The 20269-nt window shown below is 37.7% G+C and overlaps 1 protein-coding gene across 14 annotated transcripts in view; it reads right to left on the bottom strand.

Annotated features, from left to right (window-relative positions):
* DTNA (dystrobrevin alpha) overlaps positions 1–20269 on the bottom strand; it is a 385407-nt gene that overhangs the window by 91573 nt on the left and 273565 nt on the right. For all 14 annotated transcript variants that reach the window (XR_010021503.1, XM_063077106.1, XM_063077108.1 and 11 more), the window contains one exon: positions 7753–7966. Coding sequence is in view for 13 of the 14 variants with exons in the window: in XM_063077106.1 (XP_062933176.1) it covers positions 7753–7966 (214 nt within the window). In the remaining variant the exon portion in view is untranslated. The remainder of the gene's footprint in view (positions 1–7752; positions 7967–20269) is intronic.

Here is a 20269-nt window from a genome sequence, read left to right as displayed (position 1 = left end):
TTCTCAAACAACTACAGATAGAACTGCCATATAATCCAGCAATCCCACTGGTGGGTATATACCTAGAGGAATGGAAATCATCAGGCCGAAGGGATACCTGCACTCCCATCGTTATTGTAACTTTATTTACAATAGCCAAGATATGGAACCAATATAAATATCCATTGATGGATGACTGGACAAGGAAAATGTGGTTATATTTAACATGGAATAATACTCATTCATAAAAAAGAACGAAATTCTGCCATTCACAGCAATATGAATGAGCTTGGAGAAAGTTATGTTAAGCGAAATAAGGCAGATACAGAAAGAGGGATACTGCATATCCTCATCATAAATGGGAGCTAATAAATAAATAAAAGAAGGAAGGAAGGAAGGAAGGAAGGAAGGAAGGAAGGAAAGAAGGAAGGAAGAAAGAAAGGAAGAAAGGAAGAAAGAAGGGAAGGAAGAAAGGAAGAAACAAAGAGACAACAGTCACAATAATATGTCAAACTCTCAAAAGAAGAGAACAGAACTGTCAGAATTAGAAGTAGAAAAGGGAGATGGGGAGGGGGGTTTTTGAGAAAATGGTTAAGGATCACACAGAATTTATTACTGGTAATGACGAATATGCTAATTATTCTGATTTAATCATCACATCTTGTACATAGGTATTGATATTCAACTAGTACTCAACAAATACATATAATCAAGTATGTTTCAATAAGAAAAATAGTTATGTTGGTATTTCATTAATATCTAACCAGGTATTTAAGGGAACCAGGTTAACATATGCAAGTTATGAAAGGTACAAACTGAAATTGCTTCATAAATCAATGTTTTTAAAAATCTTTTAATTCTCCTCTCTATTTTCTCACTGCGAAAATTTTCAAACATTCCTAGGGGACAACTGATTGCAAATGGAAAGTAAAAAGCACTTAATTTTTGGTTAAAATACATATGGTGATTTGGAGAATGTCTGTCTTAAAAACACGATTACTTCAAAGTTTGACTTGTCCTAATAAAAAGTGATTAAGTGCTTTAGTCTGAGCTGGGTTTTCCATAACCTTACAAAAAAACAAACTAATTTCTTTCACCTAAGAAGATAATTATTTTTAGGGAAAAGTTGCCAGGAAGGGAAAATTTGCTTTTGACAAGAAGGAAAAACAACATCTAGATATTGAAAGGTCTGGGATACTAGGATGAACTTGGAACAGAGTGTAAATGTTCTCCAAATTGCCAAGAGTTTCCTGTTTGAAGATACAAAATACCATTTTAAGCCCTCAAAAGTGAGATTTGAATTCTGACAGATGCTTTCTTGAACAGGCAGGAGAAATTATTTCTCTGTTTAAGAGTACTAAAATCAGAAGCTCCTCTTTCACCAATGTGTTTTACAAAAACATTAGACAAGCATTTGTGATAAGCAAATGCACAGCACTTATATAGCTCTTTCTCACACATTTTGGTGGCTTAATTAGCTGAAAGAATCGCGTCCTCCCCTATGCTTCCACAACATGCATCTATCATAACACATTTTTTTTTTTAAAATCTGAAAATTATTTCGTTCACATGGATTGCTCATTTAGTCACTCAATAAATATTTATTGGTATTGTCCTAGAGGCTGGGAATATACAGATAAATAAGAAGTGGCTTCTACTTTCCATTTGCTGATAATCTATTGGAGAAAAAGGGTAAGAAACAGTTAATTTTAATACAACACAATTTTACAAAGGGCATCTCAGCTCACTTTACCTTGTCTTAAGTGTCATTTATCCCTATCCTATAACACCTAGCACACAGCAAGCTCTTAATATATGTTAGTGAGATGAATGAATATGTAAGCGAAAAGAAACTTTCTGATTTACCACTTAAGATTTAAACTGAGAAATACGAAGTGTTTGAGTAAAACTACAATGACTGACTTTATAGCCCTTAATATTAGATTGTGCAGTTATGAGATGCCTTGAATTTAGAACTGATTACATACATAGTTACTCTTGTTTTGGGGATAGTGGAGTTAACCTATGAATAGATAGAAACCCCTTATTTGGATCTGTCATCTCTTTGGGTTCCCCCAAAATGTTAGCAAAACATCTGGAAAAAGAACTCATAGCTTTCTCCAGAATGGAAGGTGCCAATACTGTCGGGATGTCTCCCTTACTCCCTTGAAATTCCAGCTGCCACTCATCTAACACATAACTCTGACAACAGACGAGTGACATTAAGGATGTTCCATTTATCTACAATTGTAAAAATTCTTTGGAAAGTGATTCCATTTTAGCAGTATGTAGGAATCTTGAACAAAGTATTATCCACCAGAACAAAAATTTTAGTTACTAGAGGAGAATGTTCCATGGACATCTTGAATTTAAGATGTGCTAAGAAAAAAAATCACCCAGCCAAGTAAACACTGTTTTAAATATCTAGTTTTAGCCATATAGATCATGAAAGAATGGAGAAGAACAGTTGGTTTTATGTAACTCTCCTCTCTTTCCATTGGCCTCACACATCCACATAGTCTCAAACATGAACAATACATTTTGTTGGTGCACAGAGGAATGGCTGTGTACTTTGTAGTACATCTTGCATTAAATATCAGAACAATTTTTAAAATTCAAAAGGCAGAAGGATTTTGGCAGAGTTCCAGGATCATTTCATATCTACGCATTTGAAATACTGCTGTGGTCCCCCTTTCATCGCTCAGCAGTGGGAATGGCTTTCGGAATAGCTCAGCAAGGTGCTTATGTCACACAGAGAGAAAAATACAAGAATTTTGTATTCTTTATCTAAGACTATTACAGGATGGGTGTGTAGTTCTGGGTAGCTGTCATAAAACTGACTTTGATGCTACAATGTAAAACTTGTTAAATCCACATTTCTTTTATATACACTCTCAAATGTGTCTCAATACCACACACTGGAAATGTTAGGAATGTGAGCATAATAATTATATTCTGTAATAAGCAGGAAAAGTCTGGGAGAAAAGAAAAGTACATTAACTCTCATATTAAAAAATGAAATACAAAGCATGAATTGAGCTGAATTTAAAGTAATTCCTGAAACAAAATGATTTTTTCCCCATTCATCTCATCTGGTATAAAGCTGTATGACCTGCAAATTATTTAACTTCTCTCTGTCTCTGCTTCATCACTTCCTCAACCTGGAAAATTATAATAATATAGCAGCAAATAAGTAAGATTGTTGGCACATGGTAAATGTTGAATACATCTTAGCTATTATTATAATCATTATATTATTATTATCATTAGAGGATTAGCATTAAAGTACATTAAATATCCTGAAAATAGAAAAGTAACTGTTCATTTTAATATTTATCACTGCCCTTCTATGGTTTTTGAGTGACTGAATATACGTAGGAATGATATTTGCTCAAACCAAGACTACTGCCACATAATCTACTTTATGAAGAACTGTTCTAAAAAGGAAGATTCGACTGAATTGAAATTAGATCAAATCAAGACTTAAGTTGTTGTTAGTGTTTCCTAGGGAATTAGGAAGAAAGTGAGACAAGTACATTGAAGTCTTTTGTGGAAGTAGAATCATCCCCATTAGTAACATCTGGTTTTCTTCTTTGTGGAACAGAAGTAAAAATAGAGGGTATGAATCTAGGTCTTGGAATATAGTAAAGAATAAGAGGACTTAATCTCAGAAAAAGAATGAAAAGAAATTAGTGTGACAAGAGCTAAGAAAGATCATCCTTTGATTTTCACTCATTGACTCATTCTTGTGCTGGGTATGGTCTCAGGTGCTGCCATACGAAGAAGAATGAGACATTGTCCCACTCTAAAGTAGCTTGTGGGAGGCAAAGGACTTCAGAGAATACCAGTTTGTGACTGCACCTCTTCCAAACGCTGCACATTATAGACTTTTCAGAATTATTTTCATCTTGTATCTTTCTGCCATGTTGTTTTTCTTTTGAGTTACTCTCTATTTCCTAAATAATAGTAACAACAGTAAAGGTCCTTAGGACACTTCAAAGAGTTTTTTTTCCTTCCCGCATTGGCATGTGGACAAGAGGTGAGAGAAAAAGCTGCTGTCACTTTGTTAGTGGATTGGAAGGAGAGAGCCTCAGTGGAAGGCTGCTGGCAGCAAAGAAGGGAAGGTGGCAGGCAATTCCAGGGTACACAGAAGGAAAGAGACAAGAGGAAGGGACTGGCTCAAGCTCTGGCTGTTTCCAGTTATATCTTTTTTTCTCTCCACACCTGCTCCCATCATTTGACATTTCCTTTCCCATCCTTCAGAGGCACACCCATCCATTTCCCTAGAGACCCTAGAAAGGGTAGGATCTGCTTAGAAGGTGGTTGGAAATAGCTCACTGGGTGGTACCCTCCCAGGGACACAGCCATTTTTAGAAGGAAAATCAGGAAGAACAAAAATCTTGTAGACTCAAGGGACTGTCTCTTCAGTGATAGAATGGCATGCATAAGCATAGGCCACTGGAGTCAAATGCTACCTCCTAACATTCTACAAATAATCCTCCATGTGTAGCTATGGACCATACCATCTAAGAGGCTGACTTGGCCAAATTGCAGAGAAACCTTGCACCCAGGAAATTGATTATAGTCTGCAGTAAGCATCCTCATATGAGAACTGAGATCCAGATTTTTTTGAGTGTGTGTGTGGGGGGGGGGGTAGGGGGTCGGGAGGGTTGAGGGCAAGTGCTGTTCTTGTGAAACTTTGATTGTGAGAAGGTGAGTTTGGTTCCCAGGGAATACATACAAGTGAAGTGGGCTTTGATCTCATTTCAGGTTATCATTTTCTTGGCAGAGTCCACCTGGCTGGGTCTGATGCATTTTAAGGCACCACTAAAAAATGACCAAGTTTCTTTAAGTTCAAGTTGTAATTCTTCATGAGTTTAAATCACTATACTGTCTTTCCCTTTTTAAAAATTTTATTTATTTATATTTTAAACATCACCTCTTTAGAGGCCAGATTCTTAAAGCATCTCTAATTATTAATACCACAAACTGGAAATGTTAGGAATGTGAACATAATAATTATACTATTAATAAAGGTATCACCTAGTGGACGATTTCCAACCAACTTCTAAGCACATATTTGTCCACTTAAAATCCAGCAATGGGATGAAATACACTAACTGTTTCAGCTATCCTATAATAGCAGCAGCACATATTTGTTTTATGGGTATCAGGCTCATTTGTATCTGCCATAATGCAGAAGGTTCTCTTAAAAACACTTGGACTATGTCACGGTGGTAGAAAAGCTGATAGAAAGTGACATCAGATTTCCATTCTGGATCTCAGTGGGATAAATAAGAGTTTACTATTATAAGAAATAGAGTTGAACACTCATTTTATTCTTAAGTTTTTCTTCTTAGATTCACTTCTAAATTACATTTCCAGTTAGTTGTACATCCTGATGGCTTACATTTTACATTTAAAATTCCAAAAGCCATCACATGGAAATTTTGCCTATCAGTAGAATTGCCTATACTAATTTGCTATGCCAAAGGAGAGGAAGCATAAATATCTGCAGACTGGGGTCTCTATGTGGTTATGTTTATAAATCTCTGCAATGAGATTTGTCTATGTGACTGTGTTTATAAATCTACTACAATAAGATTATTGAAAGTATACATCGGGGGCCTTCCTATGTATAAGAAGAATAGGTAGTAAACAAATATTTCTTCTGAACATTTGTGTGAATTGCTCCTAACCTACAGATAATCCTTAAACTTAGCATTCATCACTCCTAAAGTGATTCAGCTGTATTATCAGTAGCTATTTTAGAGAACATTTATAGCTCTATTTTTTGGAATGATCCAACCTGTATTCCTAAAGAAAAGTGAAAAATTTAACTATTAATTTGAGTCCCATATCTTTTACCAGACACCCCTTTCCTTATTGTTAATCTGGCTCTGTTTCTGTATTTATGAAGTAGGAGTAAATTATTCTTTAGTTTTGATTCCTTATGAATCTTCTGTATCAGTACTCTAGGATTTAGTGGGAAATTATATTTCTCGTTTTACATTTTCCGTCATTACACTTATAACAAATAAGTCCCCTGAAGTCTTCAGTGGCAAGTCTGAAATCTGCCACTCTCTTGCTAAGAGGCCAGGACGGAAATGCCATTACAGAAATTCCACATTTCTGCTTCCATTCTGCAGCCTGTCATGTGGAACCATAGCTCTGTCTACCTGCCCCACCACCAGCTGCCGCAGCGATTAGGCCAGAGCAGTACATCTAGTTCTGAAGTCTGTACAGATGAAGCAAAAAATCTACCAAGCTGGACTGCTCATTTTAAAATTGTTTATTTCAACTTGAGAATTTCTGAAAATATAAACATTATGGAGACGATAATGTACACTGGTAAAGGCGAGCAGGAACAATCCCATTACCACGGTAGGTTGTAAAGTGACAGCTGGTGACTTTTGTGAGTAGCATAATAACATTAGCCTGGCTGGAACATCTCCATTGCCGGTGTAAATTCTTCTAAGCATTGGCCAGACAATGAAACTAAGCAAAATCTTCTGAGAGTCTTAAAATGTGATTGCTGAAAGGTCAGGCTAGCAATTTTCCTTTTTAATATTCTAAACAAGTGGTGAAAGTGGAGGTGGTGATAGACTAGACTAGAGCCTATTAGCAAAAGCCCTTTGGAAACTTTAGGCTGATAATATAATTCAGGGGAGTTCTTACACTTCTTTTTTTTTTTTTTCTCTAGTTAACATTTTTTTTTTTTTAATTTTGTCGATATACATTGTGGCTGATTATTGCTCCCCATCACCAAAACCTCCCTCCCTCCTCCCTCCCCCCTCCCCAGCAACAATGTCCTTTCTGTTTGCTTGTCTATCAACTTCAAGTAATTGTGGTTGTTATATCTTCTTCCCCCCCCAGTTTTGTGTGTGTGTGTGTGTGTGTGTGTGTGTGTGTGTGTGTGTGTGTGAATTTATATATTAATTTTTAGCTCTCACCAATAAGTGAGAACATGTGGTATTTCTCTTTCTGTGCCTGACAGTTCTTACACTTCTTAAGGCTGCCACATATACCTTGGGAAAGAAAGCTTAGCTGAACACCTAAGTCCCCACTCTGCCACCAATATGCTATGAGACAATGGACATGACATGGAACAATCTCTTTGTGCTTCAGTTCCTCTCTCTGTAAAATGAGAGATTTGGACTAATAGTCTTTAATATCTCAGCCGGCTCTGAAAGTCTCTGAGTCTGTGGGGGGAGGGTATACAATAATGGGGCTGAGTTTCAGTTGTGATGTGTAGATGACATCTCATTGTTTTATTGTGGCACATGACTGACCAGTCCATTTAATGCAAGTCATGGTTACTTTGACAAGGCTAGTCAAGAAACCCTTTTTAATTTCTTCCCTGATTGCTCTAGGATCTTATTGTGACACCTGAGAAACACTGTCTTAGACAATTTGCAAAGAAGAGAGTTAAAAACATCCTCCCACTTCACGCTTCATTAAATTGCTCCACAGACATGCCAGCACAGAACACTCTCAAACGTCCATAGCTTCTAGGAAGTGTGGGATGAGTTAAATAAAGGTCAGCATATAAAATACACTTGTCCTCAAATTTCTATGGTACTATTTCACTCTCTAGTCTTTTCCACAGCATTAAAAATTATACTAAACACATAGAAACTTTATTGACATAGGCATCTAATGAAGAAAAAACAGATACTTACTCTAGAAAATTATTTGGGAAAAAGACCAAGAAGCACAAGAGGAAACAGAAACTAATCATGTAGAGAGTAATAGACATTGGGAGGAGCTTACGGATCAAAGGCTGCCAGCAGGAAGTTAAGCAGGAGGCTGATGGACTGCTCCACGTGGATTTGGTGAGTGGTTGGCATCCGTTTGTTGAGTTGGTAAAAAATGGTGGAGAGCACAGCCTCCAAGCGGGCCACATTGAGTTCTGTGTTTGGGTCCAGGTTGTTCAGAGCATTTTCCCGCAATGCTTCTATGACATTCCAAATGTCCACCAGATGCACTACAATTAAAGCAGAGTTAACACATCAGCCCAAAGTGCATGGAAAGGCAAATACACGAACATGTCTATCTGCCCTGTTTTTTCTAGGCTGTTCACATGTGTTCAGCTGTCGTTGGAGTTGACATAAGTGAACATACACAGACAGTGCATGATCTCTAAGACTTGATGTGTGGAATATAATAGCAAGCAAATGATTTACTGAACACTGCAGTAGATAGTTATATCTAATCCTTGCAATGACCCTTGAAATGCAGCCATTGTCTCCATGTTACATGTAAAAAAAAATGAGGAACAGGGAAGTTAACCAACAAATGCAAAGGTGCACGGGCAGTCACTGGCAATACATTATTGACTCGTTAATTTAATCTATGGCATGGTTACTTTCATTAGCATAGTCAAGAAATCCATTTCTATTTCTCCTGTTTACCCTGAGGCCTTGATATGACATCCCCAAACCATCACTACAACCAAGATAACGAGCATGTCTATCACCCCCAAGTGTCTCCTCTGCTCCTCTGTAATCCATCCCATTCTCCATTGCAGGCAACCACTGATTTGCTTTCTGTCATGATTTTCTAGAATTCTAATTCTAGTATGTATTCTTTTATCTGGATTCTTTTACTTAGTGTAACTATTTGGAGATTCATCTATGCCATTGCATTTATCAATTGTTTGCTTATTTTCATTGCAGAGTAGTATTCCATTGCATGGATATATCACGATTTGGTTATCAACTCACCTGTTGATGGACATTTGGTGTTCCAGTGTTTGGTTATTAGGAATAAAGTTGCTATGAACAATCATGTATAAGCCTTTGTATAGACACATACTTCCATTTTTCTTGGTAAATATGAATATTTAGAAATGAAGAGGCTGGGTTGTATGGATGGTGTATGTTTAATTTTAAGAGAAACTTCCAGTGTTTTCTAAAGTAGTTGTACATTCTACATTCCTGTCAGCAGTCTATGAGGGTTTCAGTTCCTCCACATTTTCATCAAGTTTAAGGTCCACTTTTCATTATACTTTTGCATTTGCAAATAAATATTTTTGTCTTTTCTCAATGAAATACACACTTTTATGTTTCAGTTCCTGAGAAATGGGCACTCCATATATGCCCCTTCACTAAAAACTCCCTAGTTTTTTTCTCCTACCTCTTGGCTTACTTCTGATAACGTATTTAAAAAACAAAACTAGCATCTATGGAGCTCCTACTATGGGTGCCTGGCATTGAACTGTATGACTATGTGATTTCTTGGCTCCTTTTCCTATTGTTTCTCTGAACAGAGCCTTTGATTTCTCACTTTTGGTATTAGAGAAATTTATCACTAATTTCCTTCATCAAAACAACAAACAAGCTGACCAACCAACCAACCAGCCAATTCTTTTGAAGTCAGACTCTCTTTTCCCAGGCTGAGTTTAACTGCAGGGTCTCTAAGCACAGGACTTTTGAGGAATCTCTGTAGCTTTCTTTTCACCAAATTAGGCATAAAGGAACACAAAAACTCAAAGTCAGGCTCTCATAACTAATTTTATGTGCATTTTAGGACCTAAGAGACAAGTGGATTTATGCAAATCCTGAAAGTAACAAAAATAGATTATATAGAACCTTCACTGTGTCCTTCATTTGGATGTTTGCTGTTACTTTTAATAATTACTTAAAACAACATTTTATGTTATGAAGGGAAGGGACCTGTGCTCAAATGCAAGGAGCACTGGACTTGGAGTCCAAAGACTTCGGTTCCAAATCTGGCTGTTCGACTACAAGTGCATAATCTCTTAGCCTCTAAGTCTTAGACCCTCACTTTCCTTATCTATAAAATGGGTATGATATTCCTTAAGTGGAAAAATGCACGAAGTAAAAAGTGGTGGTGCCTGCTACACAATAGACAATCCATTACATAGCAACAAATGAATAACGTGAGTCATGTCAAAAGAAAAACTGGTATATCTCTGGTTTGGGGCAGATGAATACAAATCAATTACCAAAAGAAATACTTAAGTATTTCTTAGATTTGAAAGAATTCAGATTTAAGTGATTCCAAACATGCAATCTTCTCTGTATACCAAAAATATTAAACAAGAAAATTATTAGTATTTCTTAGCATTTATTTATCCACATTTTCCAATTTAGAAAGCAAGGTACTCTCAGGGAAATGGCATTTATAAACTTATTTATTTATTTAAATTCTTGAGGGAAATAGCTGGGACCCCACTAATTACTCCCTGTATATTTGATCTGAGAATCCTCTGGATCTAGTCCTTGGGGATATGTCTGGGTGCAGGATGTAAAGAGAGCAGCGATGATGAGATCCGGCCTGTCGTCCTGGCTGGTCTCTGTGTCCAGGTCACCATGGGAAGAGGTCTGCTGATCTATTCTCACCTGACTCCTGGCTATGGATCATATGAAACAGGCATCTGGGGAGAGACGCATGGACTATGAACTTGAGCATGGGAGAGAGATGGCTACAAGCCAAGAAAAGAAATGGCTGCTGGTGGAGGAAGGCCTAGCTCTCTGCTGATGAGTGCAGGACATAGGGAATCCTCTGAGGATTCCCAGGCATGGGATCATACAGGTCCATGGGAGTGGCCATCATCATAAAGGCCCATGGGAGTGGCCAACATGCCCACGAGAGGGTCCCTCAGCTTGTGCAACCTATACTCATCTTTCTCCTGCCAAACCTGCTTGCTCTGGGGTTTTCTTCCCCGGTGAATGGCATCACCCCGCTTTCTCTCTCCTCCAGCTGGAATCTGGATTTCATTCCTGAGTCCTATAAATGACCAGGTCCTATGGACTCCATCTCCTAAATGTCACTTTAATCCCTCCATTTCCATGAGCTCAAGTATCACCACCCACTTCCATCCAGTGCTATTACCATTGTTTCTTACTGATTGGCAGAGTCCATTCTTTCTGTCTTCATTCTTTCACTGCTCCAATTCTTTCCATAGACTGCAGCCAGAATGGTATTTCTGAACTGTAAATCTGACACGTCACTTGTATGTGGCTTAAAGTCCTTTAATAACTTCCCATTAATTTGAAATCCAAACGTGGTTTACCAGATTTTCTTTTCTTTTTTTTTTGGTTTGTTTGTTTTTGTTTTAAAATTTGGCCCCTGCTTACTTCTCATCTACATGTCATCTGTATACCTTAGTGTTAACACCACCTCCTCCAGGATGCCTTTTTGGATGTCCTGTCTCCAGGTTTTGTACCCCTCCTATGTGCCATGTTAGAACCCTGTTCCTCCCCATGTGGACCAGCTGGTTGTCTGTTTCCCGCTCTGCATTATACATGTCACAAGAAGAGACTGTGTTTGTTGCGATAACTCTTCCCACCCCTGTCACCCATCACAGTGCCTAACACATCATAGGAGCCTAATAAGTGTCCGTTTACTAAATGAGAGAATGAAGAAATGACTCAACAGGAAAGCAGGGTTTTCTAAGTATGCATTTGATTTCTAAAGAGGCAATAAGGCATAGTTGTGAAGAATCACACAGGTATTAATTTGAATCCTAGGTATACTGTTGGTCAAGTTACTTAACTTCTCTGAGTCCTCATCTTAGAAAAATGGGACTGATAATAGCACCCACCCTCAGATTATTACTATGAGGATTAAATGAGATGATGCCTGTAAATCACTTGGAATGACATGTAGAAAAAGGTAATTATTTTTAAGGACAAATAAAATATCTAGAAATCATATGAAAGTTATTAAAAATAAATATGCTTCATATTTATGTCCCCACACATTCAAGGTCCCATATAAGGAAAAATGCAATACTAATTTTGGATTACTGTAAGAATTGATTATTATCAATGATGTAAATAAAACTAATTTTCATAATTATGTGCGAGATATTAAGTCCTGGGGACTCAATGGGAAATAATACAGATGTGATTTCTGCCTCAAGGAGCTGAGAATCTGGTGGGGACACAGATATGACTCAAAGAACCTCCCAAGCAGATGATCAGAAATTACAACATACTGTGACATACAGAGTGCTAGATACAAAATGGGATTATGCACTAGTCATCAGGGAAATGCAAATTAAAACCACATTGAGATACCACCTCATTCCAGTTAGACTGGCTATAATCAACAAGACGGTGAATAACAAATGCTGGCGAGGGTGTGGAGAGAAGGGAACACTACTGAACTGTTGGTGGGACTGTAAATTAGTACAACCACTTTGGAAAACAATTTGGAGGTTTCTCAAACAACTACAGATACGATCCAGCAATCTCTCTTCTGGGTATATATCCAGAAGAATGGAAATCATCATGTCGAAGAGATACCTGCATTCCCATGTTCATCGCAGCTCTGTTTATAATAGCCAAGATATGGAATCAACCTAAATGTCCCTCAATAGATGAATGGATAAGGAAACTGTGGTATATACACTATGGAATACTACTCTGCCATGAAAAAGAATGAAATGCTCCCATTTGCAACAACATGGATGAACCTGGAGAAACTTATGTTGAGTGAAACAAGCAAAACACAGCGGGATAAATACCACATGTGCTCACTCATATGTGGGAACTAAGAGAGAAAGAAGGCAGGAAAGAAAGACCACAGTAGTGCCATGATCCAACAGAGGGAGGGAACATTCCTTGGGCTACAAATTGGGGGAGGGGGAGGGAGGGTGGGGAGTAATTGGGAGGGGACAAAGGCTACAAAAGTAATTTCTGGTAACGGATATGCCCCCAGTATGAATCTGGCCCCCACGTCATGGGCAGGAGGGGGGACAATCAGCTTTGTATCTCGTGAATATTCATAATAAATAAGTAAATAAATAAATAGAATAAATAAAATAAACTGCACTTCAAGGTTAAAAAAATGGGATTATGATAGAAGTTATTTCATGTCTATAAATATTATTATTCCTTTTTAATTTTTTTTTAAGAAATGAAGAGACTAATACGATTCCAAAGGGAGTTATAGTGAGGTCAACAGGAACATGTATTTATAAGTGCTGATCATAGTGCTTGGCACCGAACAGGTGTACAACAATTAATAACTATTATCGTTAAAATAATTAAACACTTTCTGATTCAAATCCATAAGTACACTATTCTTGATTTCTAAGATCTATGAGTCCCAAATTAAGTTTGAGCCCAGACTCCCAAATTCAATAAACTAATCAACACATAATTTTGATCATAAATCATGCGGGTGAAACAAAAGAAGCACAAACCACATTCCAGCCACAAAAGCAGATACTTATTCAGTTTAGCTGTTATAAATTCTGAGTTAGTGAAGTTTGAATTGATTTTACCGTATTGGAAAATTAGGCCCCTTTTCATAAAGCTTTCTTGGAAACTTTATTTCATTAGTAACTACTTTGGGAGGGTAATCATAGCACAGAAGGGTTCGGAGTCCTGGGCACTGGCTGGGTTCCGACCGGCTTCCCCTAACGGCGATACATACAACCTTACGCAAGTCACTTAACTCCTTAAGTTTCAGTTTACGCAGCTGTAAAATGGGGACAATACAATCCTTTACAGGGTCCTTTCGGGGGTCAAACGAGATATTCCACGTAAAGCACTTCACACAGTGCTTAGCGCATAATAAGCATTCAACATATATTATTATTATTATTGAGAAACTTAAGTCTCATAAGATTTTAGCTTATTTAAGTAGAAACACTCATTAGGAAGTTATTAAAAAGTCTGTGTTAAAAATCTGACAGTTGTATAAATATGTTGCTTTTTGTGGAGCTGTTAAATCATTTTAGAAAAGGACATTTATTCAGGTTATGCAATAATAATTATAACCCACTAGATGGCACTGTGCATATTTTACTAAATAGCTATGAAGCTTTAACTGTCCACCACAGAGCACCTGCTACTAGGCAGAGGCAAGAGGAAGTGGGGTTCCCTCATCTGTACAACTGCATACATTTTATATTAATATGATAGGTAAGGCAGCCCTTTGCATAATAAACTTTCTTAGTTGACATTAACCATATCAAGAATAATCAAAATGTATTCTTAAAGTAATATTTAGCGCTTCATAGAATCTTAAAAGTAAAGATATTAGTGTTGGTTTCAGGTATTAATTATTAATATGTAGGAGTTTGTCTTTACAAATAAACGGAAATAGACAAAGCTCCAATAGTTTGCCATAAGTCCAGGTTATCTCGGGTAGAAAAGGGCTGGGTTGGGGCGGTGGGTTGCAGGTGGGTAGAGAAGACTTTGTTGATCTCAAGAGGTGTTTCTTACCTGTTTGCTGATGTCTTACACTATGTTAATAGGAGGTGGAGTCATTAGTCCCTAGTTAGAGATGACTTAAATTCAAGTATTCTTGGGAAAAGTGCTAAAATCACAAACCCAGTTATGTCTAGATAGGAAAGTCTGATGTCATAAACTTTATTGAGTAGTAGAATCATATAAATATGATGTAGTAGGAATATAAAGAAGACAATTTCAGGATTTATCCATAGTTTAGTCCAGGGCCAGCCTTTTCTGGGCCACATTATAGAGGCTGAATCGAGGTCACTAAATCCAAGCTTGATGTCCTTTTTCTAAAGCACTTGGAGATCCTTTCGAAATTCCCAAACCCAGATTCTACCACCTCCTGATTCCCAAATTTGAGAGTGTGAAAGGGTTTTGACAAAACTCTCCAGGTGATTCCGACAACCACTGATTTATAAACCTTTAGAAAGTTTTCAAAGAGTTTGCAGCTGGGAAAGTTCAGTGGCCAATCACAGTGAGTTAACTCCAGTCATTTTGGAGTCATGATTCGCAATATTGGCTGCACCATGGAATTGCCTACAAGTTTGTAAAGTAGCTTCCTGGTGACGCTGCCACTGCTGGTCCAGCATCACACTTGAAGTAGCAAAGCACAGGCTTCTTAGAAATGCAGCATCCCAGGCCCTATACCAGACCTAGAGAATCAGAATCTGCATTTTAATAAGCAGTTTGTATTCACATTAAAGTATAAGAAGTGCTGCTCAAGGTCATAGTTCTCAGTCTTTTGGCATCAAGACAGCTTGGTTTGTCCTAATAGGTCGTGTGGTGTGTTGCAAGAAGCTGATTATGATCAATTAATTTATGCAGTTTAAGAATGATTTATTTAATTACGTATTCACATTATTTTAGAGAGGTTTGAGGTTCACATCTAGAAGAAGATTACTCATTGCATTATGGTGTGCTTTCCTAATTAGGAAAGAAAATTGCAGTTAGGCTGAGAATTGGATATAATATGGCAATATGTCATTGGAAATACATATTCCATTGGGAAGATACATATCCTCTAGTGTGTAGACTGTGTGTGTGTGTGTGTGTGTGTGTGTGTGTGCACGCGCGCGCGCACGTGCACCCATGTACATGACCCCTCAACCCCCACCCTTACCCCCATGCTTAAAGTGATGGTGACTGGTGTCTGAGGTTTTGTTATGACTTGTTTTCCCCTCTGTGAGACATGCAGGTAAATGCAGGGAGAGTTCTGCTGTTGACTTATCCATCAAATCCCATAGCAGTGGAGATAGCTGTTTCCCCTGAAAAATCATCCAATTCCCCCCTCCCAAGATACAAACGTTCTGACCTTCAGTGCAATATTTCCAGCATAAATTTTCCACTGTAACCACACTCTTCAAAGTATGAGAACCCAGTTCTGATATTTCTGATTAGTTCGCACTTTGGGTTTGAAGTGCCAAATCGTGTTCTTTCACATAATAGATTCTTAAAATATGTTTGTTGGTTTGTAGAAAATTTAATTTCGGAGATTCATTCTTTTAGTTTTCCAACAAAATTATGCTGTCTTTGGAAATAAACGATGAACATACATATATAAGCGTTATCTTTTTGATATGCCAACTCTCAAAGGGAAAGTTTCATTCAATATTCTAAGTGACAAGTAGGCGTTAAGTACAAATGCTTTTATGGAGCTTCCCATGTGAGTCAAGCTTCACAGGGGTGGGATGTGAGGAGGAGGGAGAGGAACTTTCTCCCTTGTGAGTGTCAGAAACCACTCCAGATTCCTCATTAAACTCTGTCCTAGGCAGCTCATTGGCTTTCTTTCTTGGCCTTCCATATCAGAGTTGTAAAACTTCTTTCATACAGTAAGTATTTACTAAGCCCTTCTTGTGTGGCGGCAGCACTGTTCTGGGTTCTGAAATTAGAGTGTACAAGATAGGCAGGTCCCTGGCCACCCAGAACTTATACAAGGTGGGGAATAGAGATTTTAAGCAAGGAAGTGCATTGAGCATGCAAATAATCTACTTTCTCTCTTTTCATTTTTTAAACATTTAATTGGCAAATAAAAATTACATATATTCACGTTGTACAATGCAATGATTTCATATTCATGGTAATCAGTACACAATGTATACATCTATCTATTTTATCTTATAAGGAAAAAATGGGCTTAGAGATAGTAGACTTGGATTCAAGTGCTTCTTCATTTGTACAAAGGGAGTAATAATATCCACTTTTCTTATCTTACAGGTATTCTGAGGAACAATGATAATTTACATGGGAAAACGCTTAGCAAACTGTAAAGCACTATATAATTTTAGGCATTATTATTTTTGAGAGGAAACAAAGAGGCTTAAAATTTACTGTCATATTCAGGTAGAATTATGAAACTCTACCCCCTATGAAATAAAATTCTTTCAATTCTTTGCTCCACTCTGTCAGTTCTAAAGATATTTGTCCCTTAACACAAGCTTTCTTCTCTAAGTTCAGGTTTATTTTCCTCTTAATGGATGGAATGGTGTTATACAACTGAAAGATATTACTAGTTTAGTTCCATTTCAGGTCAAATATCTACCTTGAAATTCAGAGATCCTCAGCTCTTGAGAAAAAAGAATATTTCCACATATTACTACTTAACTGTATGTATGTACATCTGTTGTACATATAGGCAGTGACATGGAGAAAGTGTGCCATGTGCTTATGCATACAGAGTTGGAAAAGAGGACAAAAAAATAGATTAAAAGCCCACATCCACAGTGAAGTTTTTTTTTTTAAGTACTACAGAAGTTCAAAATACAGGGATGCTATTGTGGGCTGGAAACTTTGCAGGAAGAGGTGAAGGCTCAAGTTAATTCCCAAAGCACAGCAGGAAGTGCACAGATGGAGATAAGGAGGGGGGATACCCCAGGAAGAAGACGATCCAGGGACTTATAGCACAGAGCAGTAAGTGAAGATAATGTGTTTAGATTTTGTACTGACCTGACTGGGCCAGAGTAGTTTGTGTTTGGTCTTATAGGAAAGTAGGGTTCGTAACTAAGTAATCTTTTTTATTGCCCACTATATAACATTTTCCTAATTTTTCAATGAGCAAATATATCTATATTTAAATTTATTTCTTTTTATGTTTTATTGAGAATTTGCATCTTATCAAGTTCAGTGCTTAGTTTCATTTTCAAACTACCATCTGAGCTGATCCTGATCTACCGCCGACTCTGGTGGTGAAAATCAGGGCTGCTATTTAGAGCTGTGAGTGACTCTTAAACTATGGTGTCTGAACAGGTCTTGGATGTGACCAGGCTGTCCCTAGGTTTAAGCAGCTCCTTAGGCGATTTTGATAGACAGTAAACTTTGAGAACCACTACTATGGAGCATGACTTAAAGGATGGAACTAGACAAGAGACAGGAAGAACAGGAAATTGATGCTCATTTGATTCAGAGGACTTTTTTGAAAAGATAATACAGAATCCTGGGAACATTGTGGTCAAGAAAGCCAGGTGCAAATTACCCAGTTAAGATTTCTGAACTAAATCATTTATTTTTATGCCCTTATTTAGACCTTTTATTACGACACAGTAGTGTTTAAAAAATCTATTAGGGAGGAAGAACTCAATTAAATGCTATGCTTTGCCAGGCTCAAGAAATGTACTTTGATGTGATTACTTTGACGATATTAGCCATCACTCATATAAACCAAATATTGAATCCAGAAAGAAAATGTCAGTAAAAGCTCAATTTTTAGATTTGTTTCCATTACTGCGCATGAGTTATACTTTTATAAAATGTGAACCCAAACACCTGAGTAGCTCACTAAGTACTTTTATGCTTCCTAGTCCAACATCTTCCTTGCTCCCAAAGTACATTTCTATCAGTGAGGTAGTTCTCTTTGCTATGATCCTTGGAGAGAAGCATCATATTTCACAAAGATAATATTTAAGTTTCACTTTAATTTCCTGGTTAAGGTGATGTAATAAAGCTTCATAAAAAGGTCTACCACATATTTTTGGTGTGAAATCAAATGGAATATCATGCCAATCCTCGAAGGCCCTGGCAGTACATCCACTGCCTATTAGGAAAATGTATTCAGTGTTCCTTAAATTGTGTTTGTAGACCAGCATCATTATTCAAAATAGGTGTAATAGTTGTTGGCTCAATAGCTGTCATACTGTAAATGAAATTTAACTAAATTCAATTGAACAAGCATTTATTAAGCCTATTATTTTTCAAAGTTTTGTACCAAGGATTGTAAAAATACCAAGAGAAGGTAAAAATGAAAAGAAAGATGTGAACGATAACCTATTTCTCATGGCCCGTGTTTAACTTTGTTCAGAATATATTTAGTAACTTTAGAACCAAGGGAATCTAGCATCTTATCTCCCCTGTGGGTAGTTATTTTATACAGGGCTTTTAGACTTCACTGGATAACTTCTTATAGGTTTCTTTAATGTGGTTTTTCCATTCCCTATATTCTAGTGCCCCAGTTTGGGCTTTTATTGCCTTATACTTAGAAGCTAACCTTCTACTCAGCTCCAGTTTCTGTCCCTTTCTATAGATCCTAAGAAATATTATAAGGCTCAGCTCTGGGCATGCTGTTCTCCACTGCCTATTGAATAAAAGCCAGAATGCTGAGAATGAAAACCAATGTTTGGACTTCAGTCTACTAATATTTAGTTTCACTGGACTTACTACAATTCCAGAATATGCCCTTGGCTTTCTTACATGTGCCTTTACTCAGCCTGCTCCCTCCAGCAGGCATACCCTTCGATCCACCATCCCTCAATGTAGTACACACATGCCATGTCCCCCAGGAAGCCCATTCTGATACCCTCAGAATTACTCTCTCCCTTTGTTTTTTCCAAAGTCCTTCAAATATCTATTAGACCAGTTATGACACTCTGCATTTCCCACGGTTATTGATGAACGACTATTTTCCTTCATTTTATAGATCAGCCCATGATTGGACATTAGGGGAGAAAAGAGTCCCTGAAATCATGAGCTAAATTTTGTATTTAGGCATGTATGTTTTGGGGGGTCCATGGCTTTCATCAGATTCTCCAGAAGACACATGGGGAATAAGCATAAGAACCACAGCACTAAATAATAAGCACCTTGAAGACATGGACTGTGTCTTGTTTATCTCTGTATTTCTCAAAGCTCCTTGCACAATACGTTATTCAAAGTGGGTGCTTAATAATACTTGGTGAATGGAATAGAGTAGAACACCTATTGCATGCCAGTACACAGAATCGCTAGAAGCTTTCCCTTTACCTCGGTACTCTAAGAAAGCTCCATGAGACTTACTGAGCATGGTTTCCCACAGCACCTCTTATTTCTTATGTACTATGACTCAAGCAGATGTCCAGAATCCTAGATGCCAGAGGCCACATTCTGAGAGAAAAGTACATCCAGAGTTGGTGACCATTATGAACTGTCCTCTACTTTTCCTTTATAGCATTTGATCTCACTAACCCTGTATCATGTGCCCATCTGGCCAAGATAAACACAAATAGACAAAGCACACATTGAAAAAGAGTGAGTAAGCAGCACCGGGCTGGGAAGTGTTACATTTTTCCTGCACTTACCCTATGTCATTTAAATACATAATTAATTGTTTCTGTGCAGTAAGAGTAAATAGGAATAGATAATAGAAAATGCATTTCATTCACACACCCAGAAAACAGCTATGGCCCAGCTCCCTAGTGTGTAGAAAATTGCTTGGGAAATGGAGCCAGCATTTGGGGTGAAGAAATCTCTAAGAGGTTAATCAACTGTACAGGTTATTTACAAGCATCTTGAGTAAGGTCATCGATATGTCAACATAGTATGAAGAAAACGAGAAGTGAACATCATCAATATGGTGGAATAGATGGTCTCCAGTGTCACTCTCCTCTACAACTGACCAATTTACAGCGATTGAAAAGCAAAGACTGCCAATCTGGGACCACTGGAGCTTGGGAGAAGAGGAGAAGAGACCCATGGAATTCACGAAGGTGGATAAACCATGGTGAGAGGAAGAAGAAACTGCTCTGTTTCAAGCCCTGGCTGTGTCAAGGCTGGCCCTGTGAGAGATGGGAAGAAGCTGTAGCACATGGAGCAGGCACCAGGAAAAG

This window comes from Cynocephalus volans, chromosome 13, assembly GCF_027409185.1.
Source record: "Cynocephalus volans isolate mCynVol1 chromosome 13, mCynVol1.pri, whole genome shotgun sequence".
Lineage (NCBI taxonomy): Eukaryota > Metazoa > Chordata > Mammalia > Dermoptera > Cynocephalidae > Cynocephalus > Cynocephalus volans.
Note: the sequence above shows the minus strand (reverse complement) of the source record. Positions and strands in the feature narration are given on the sequence as shown.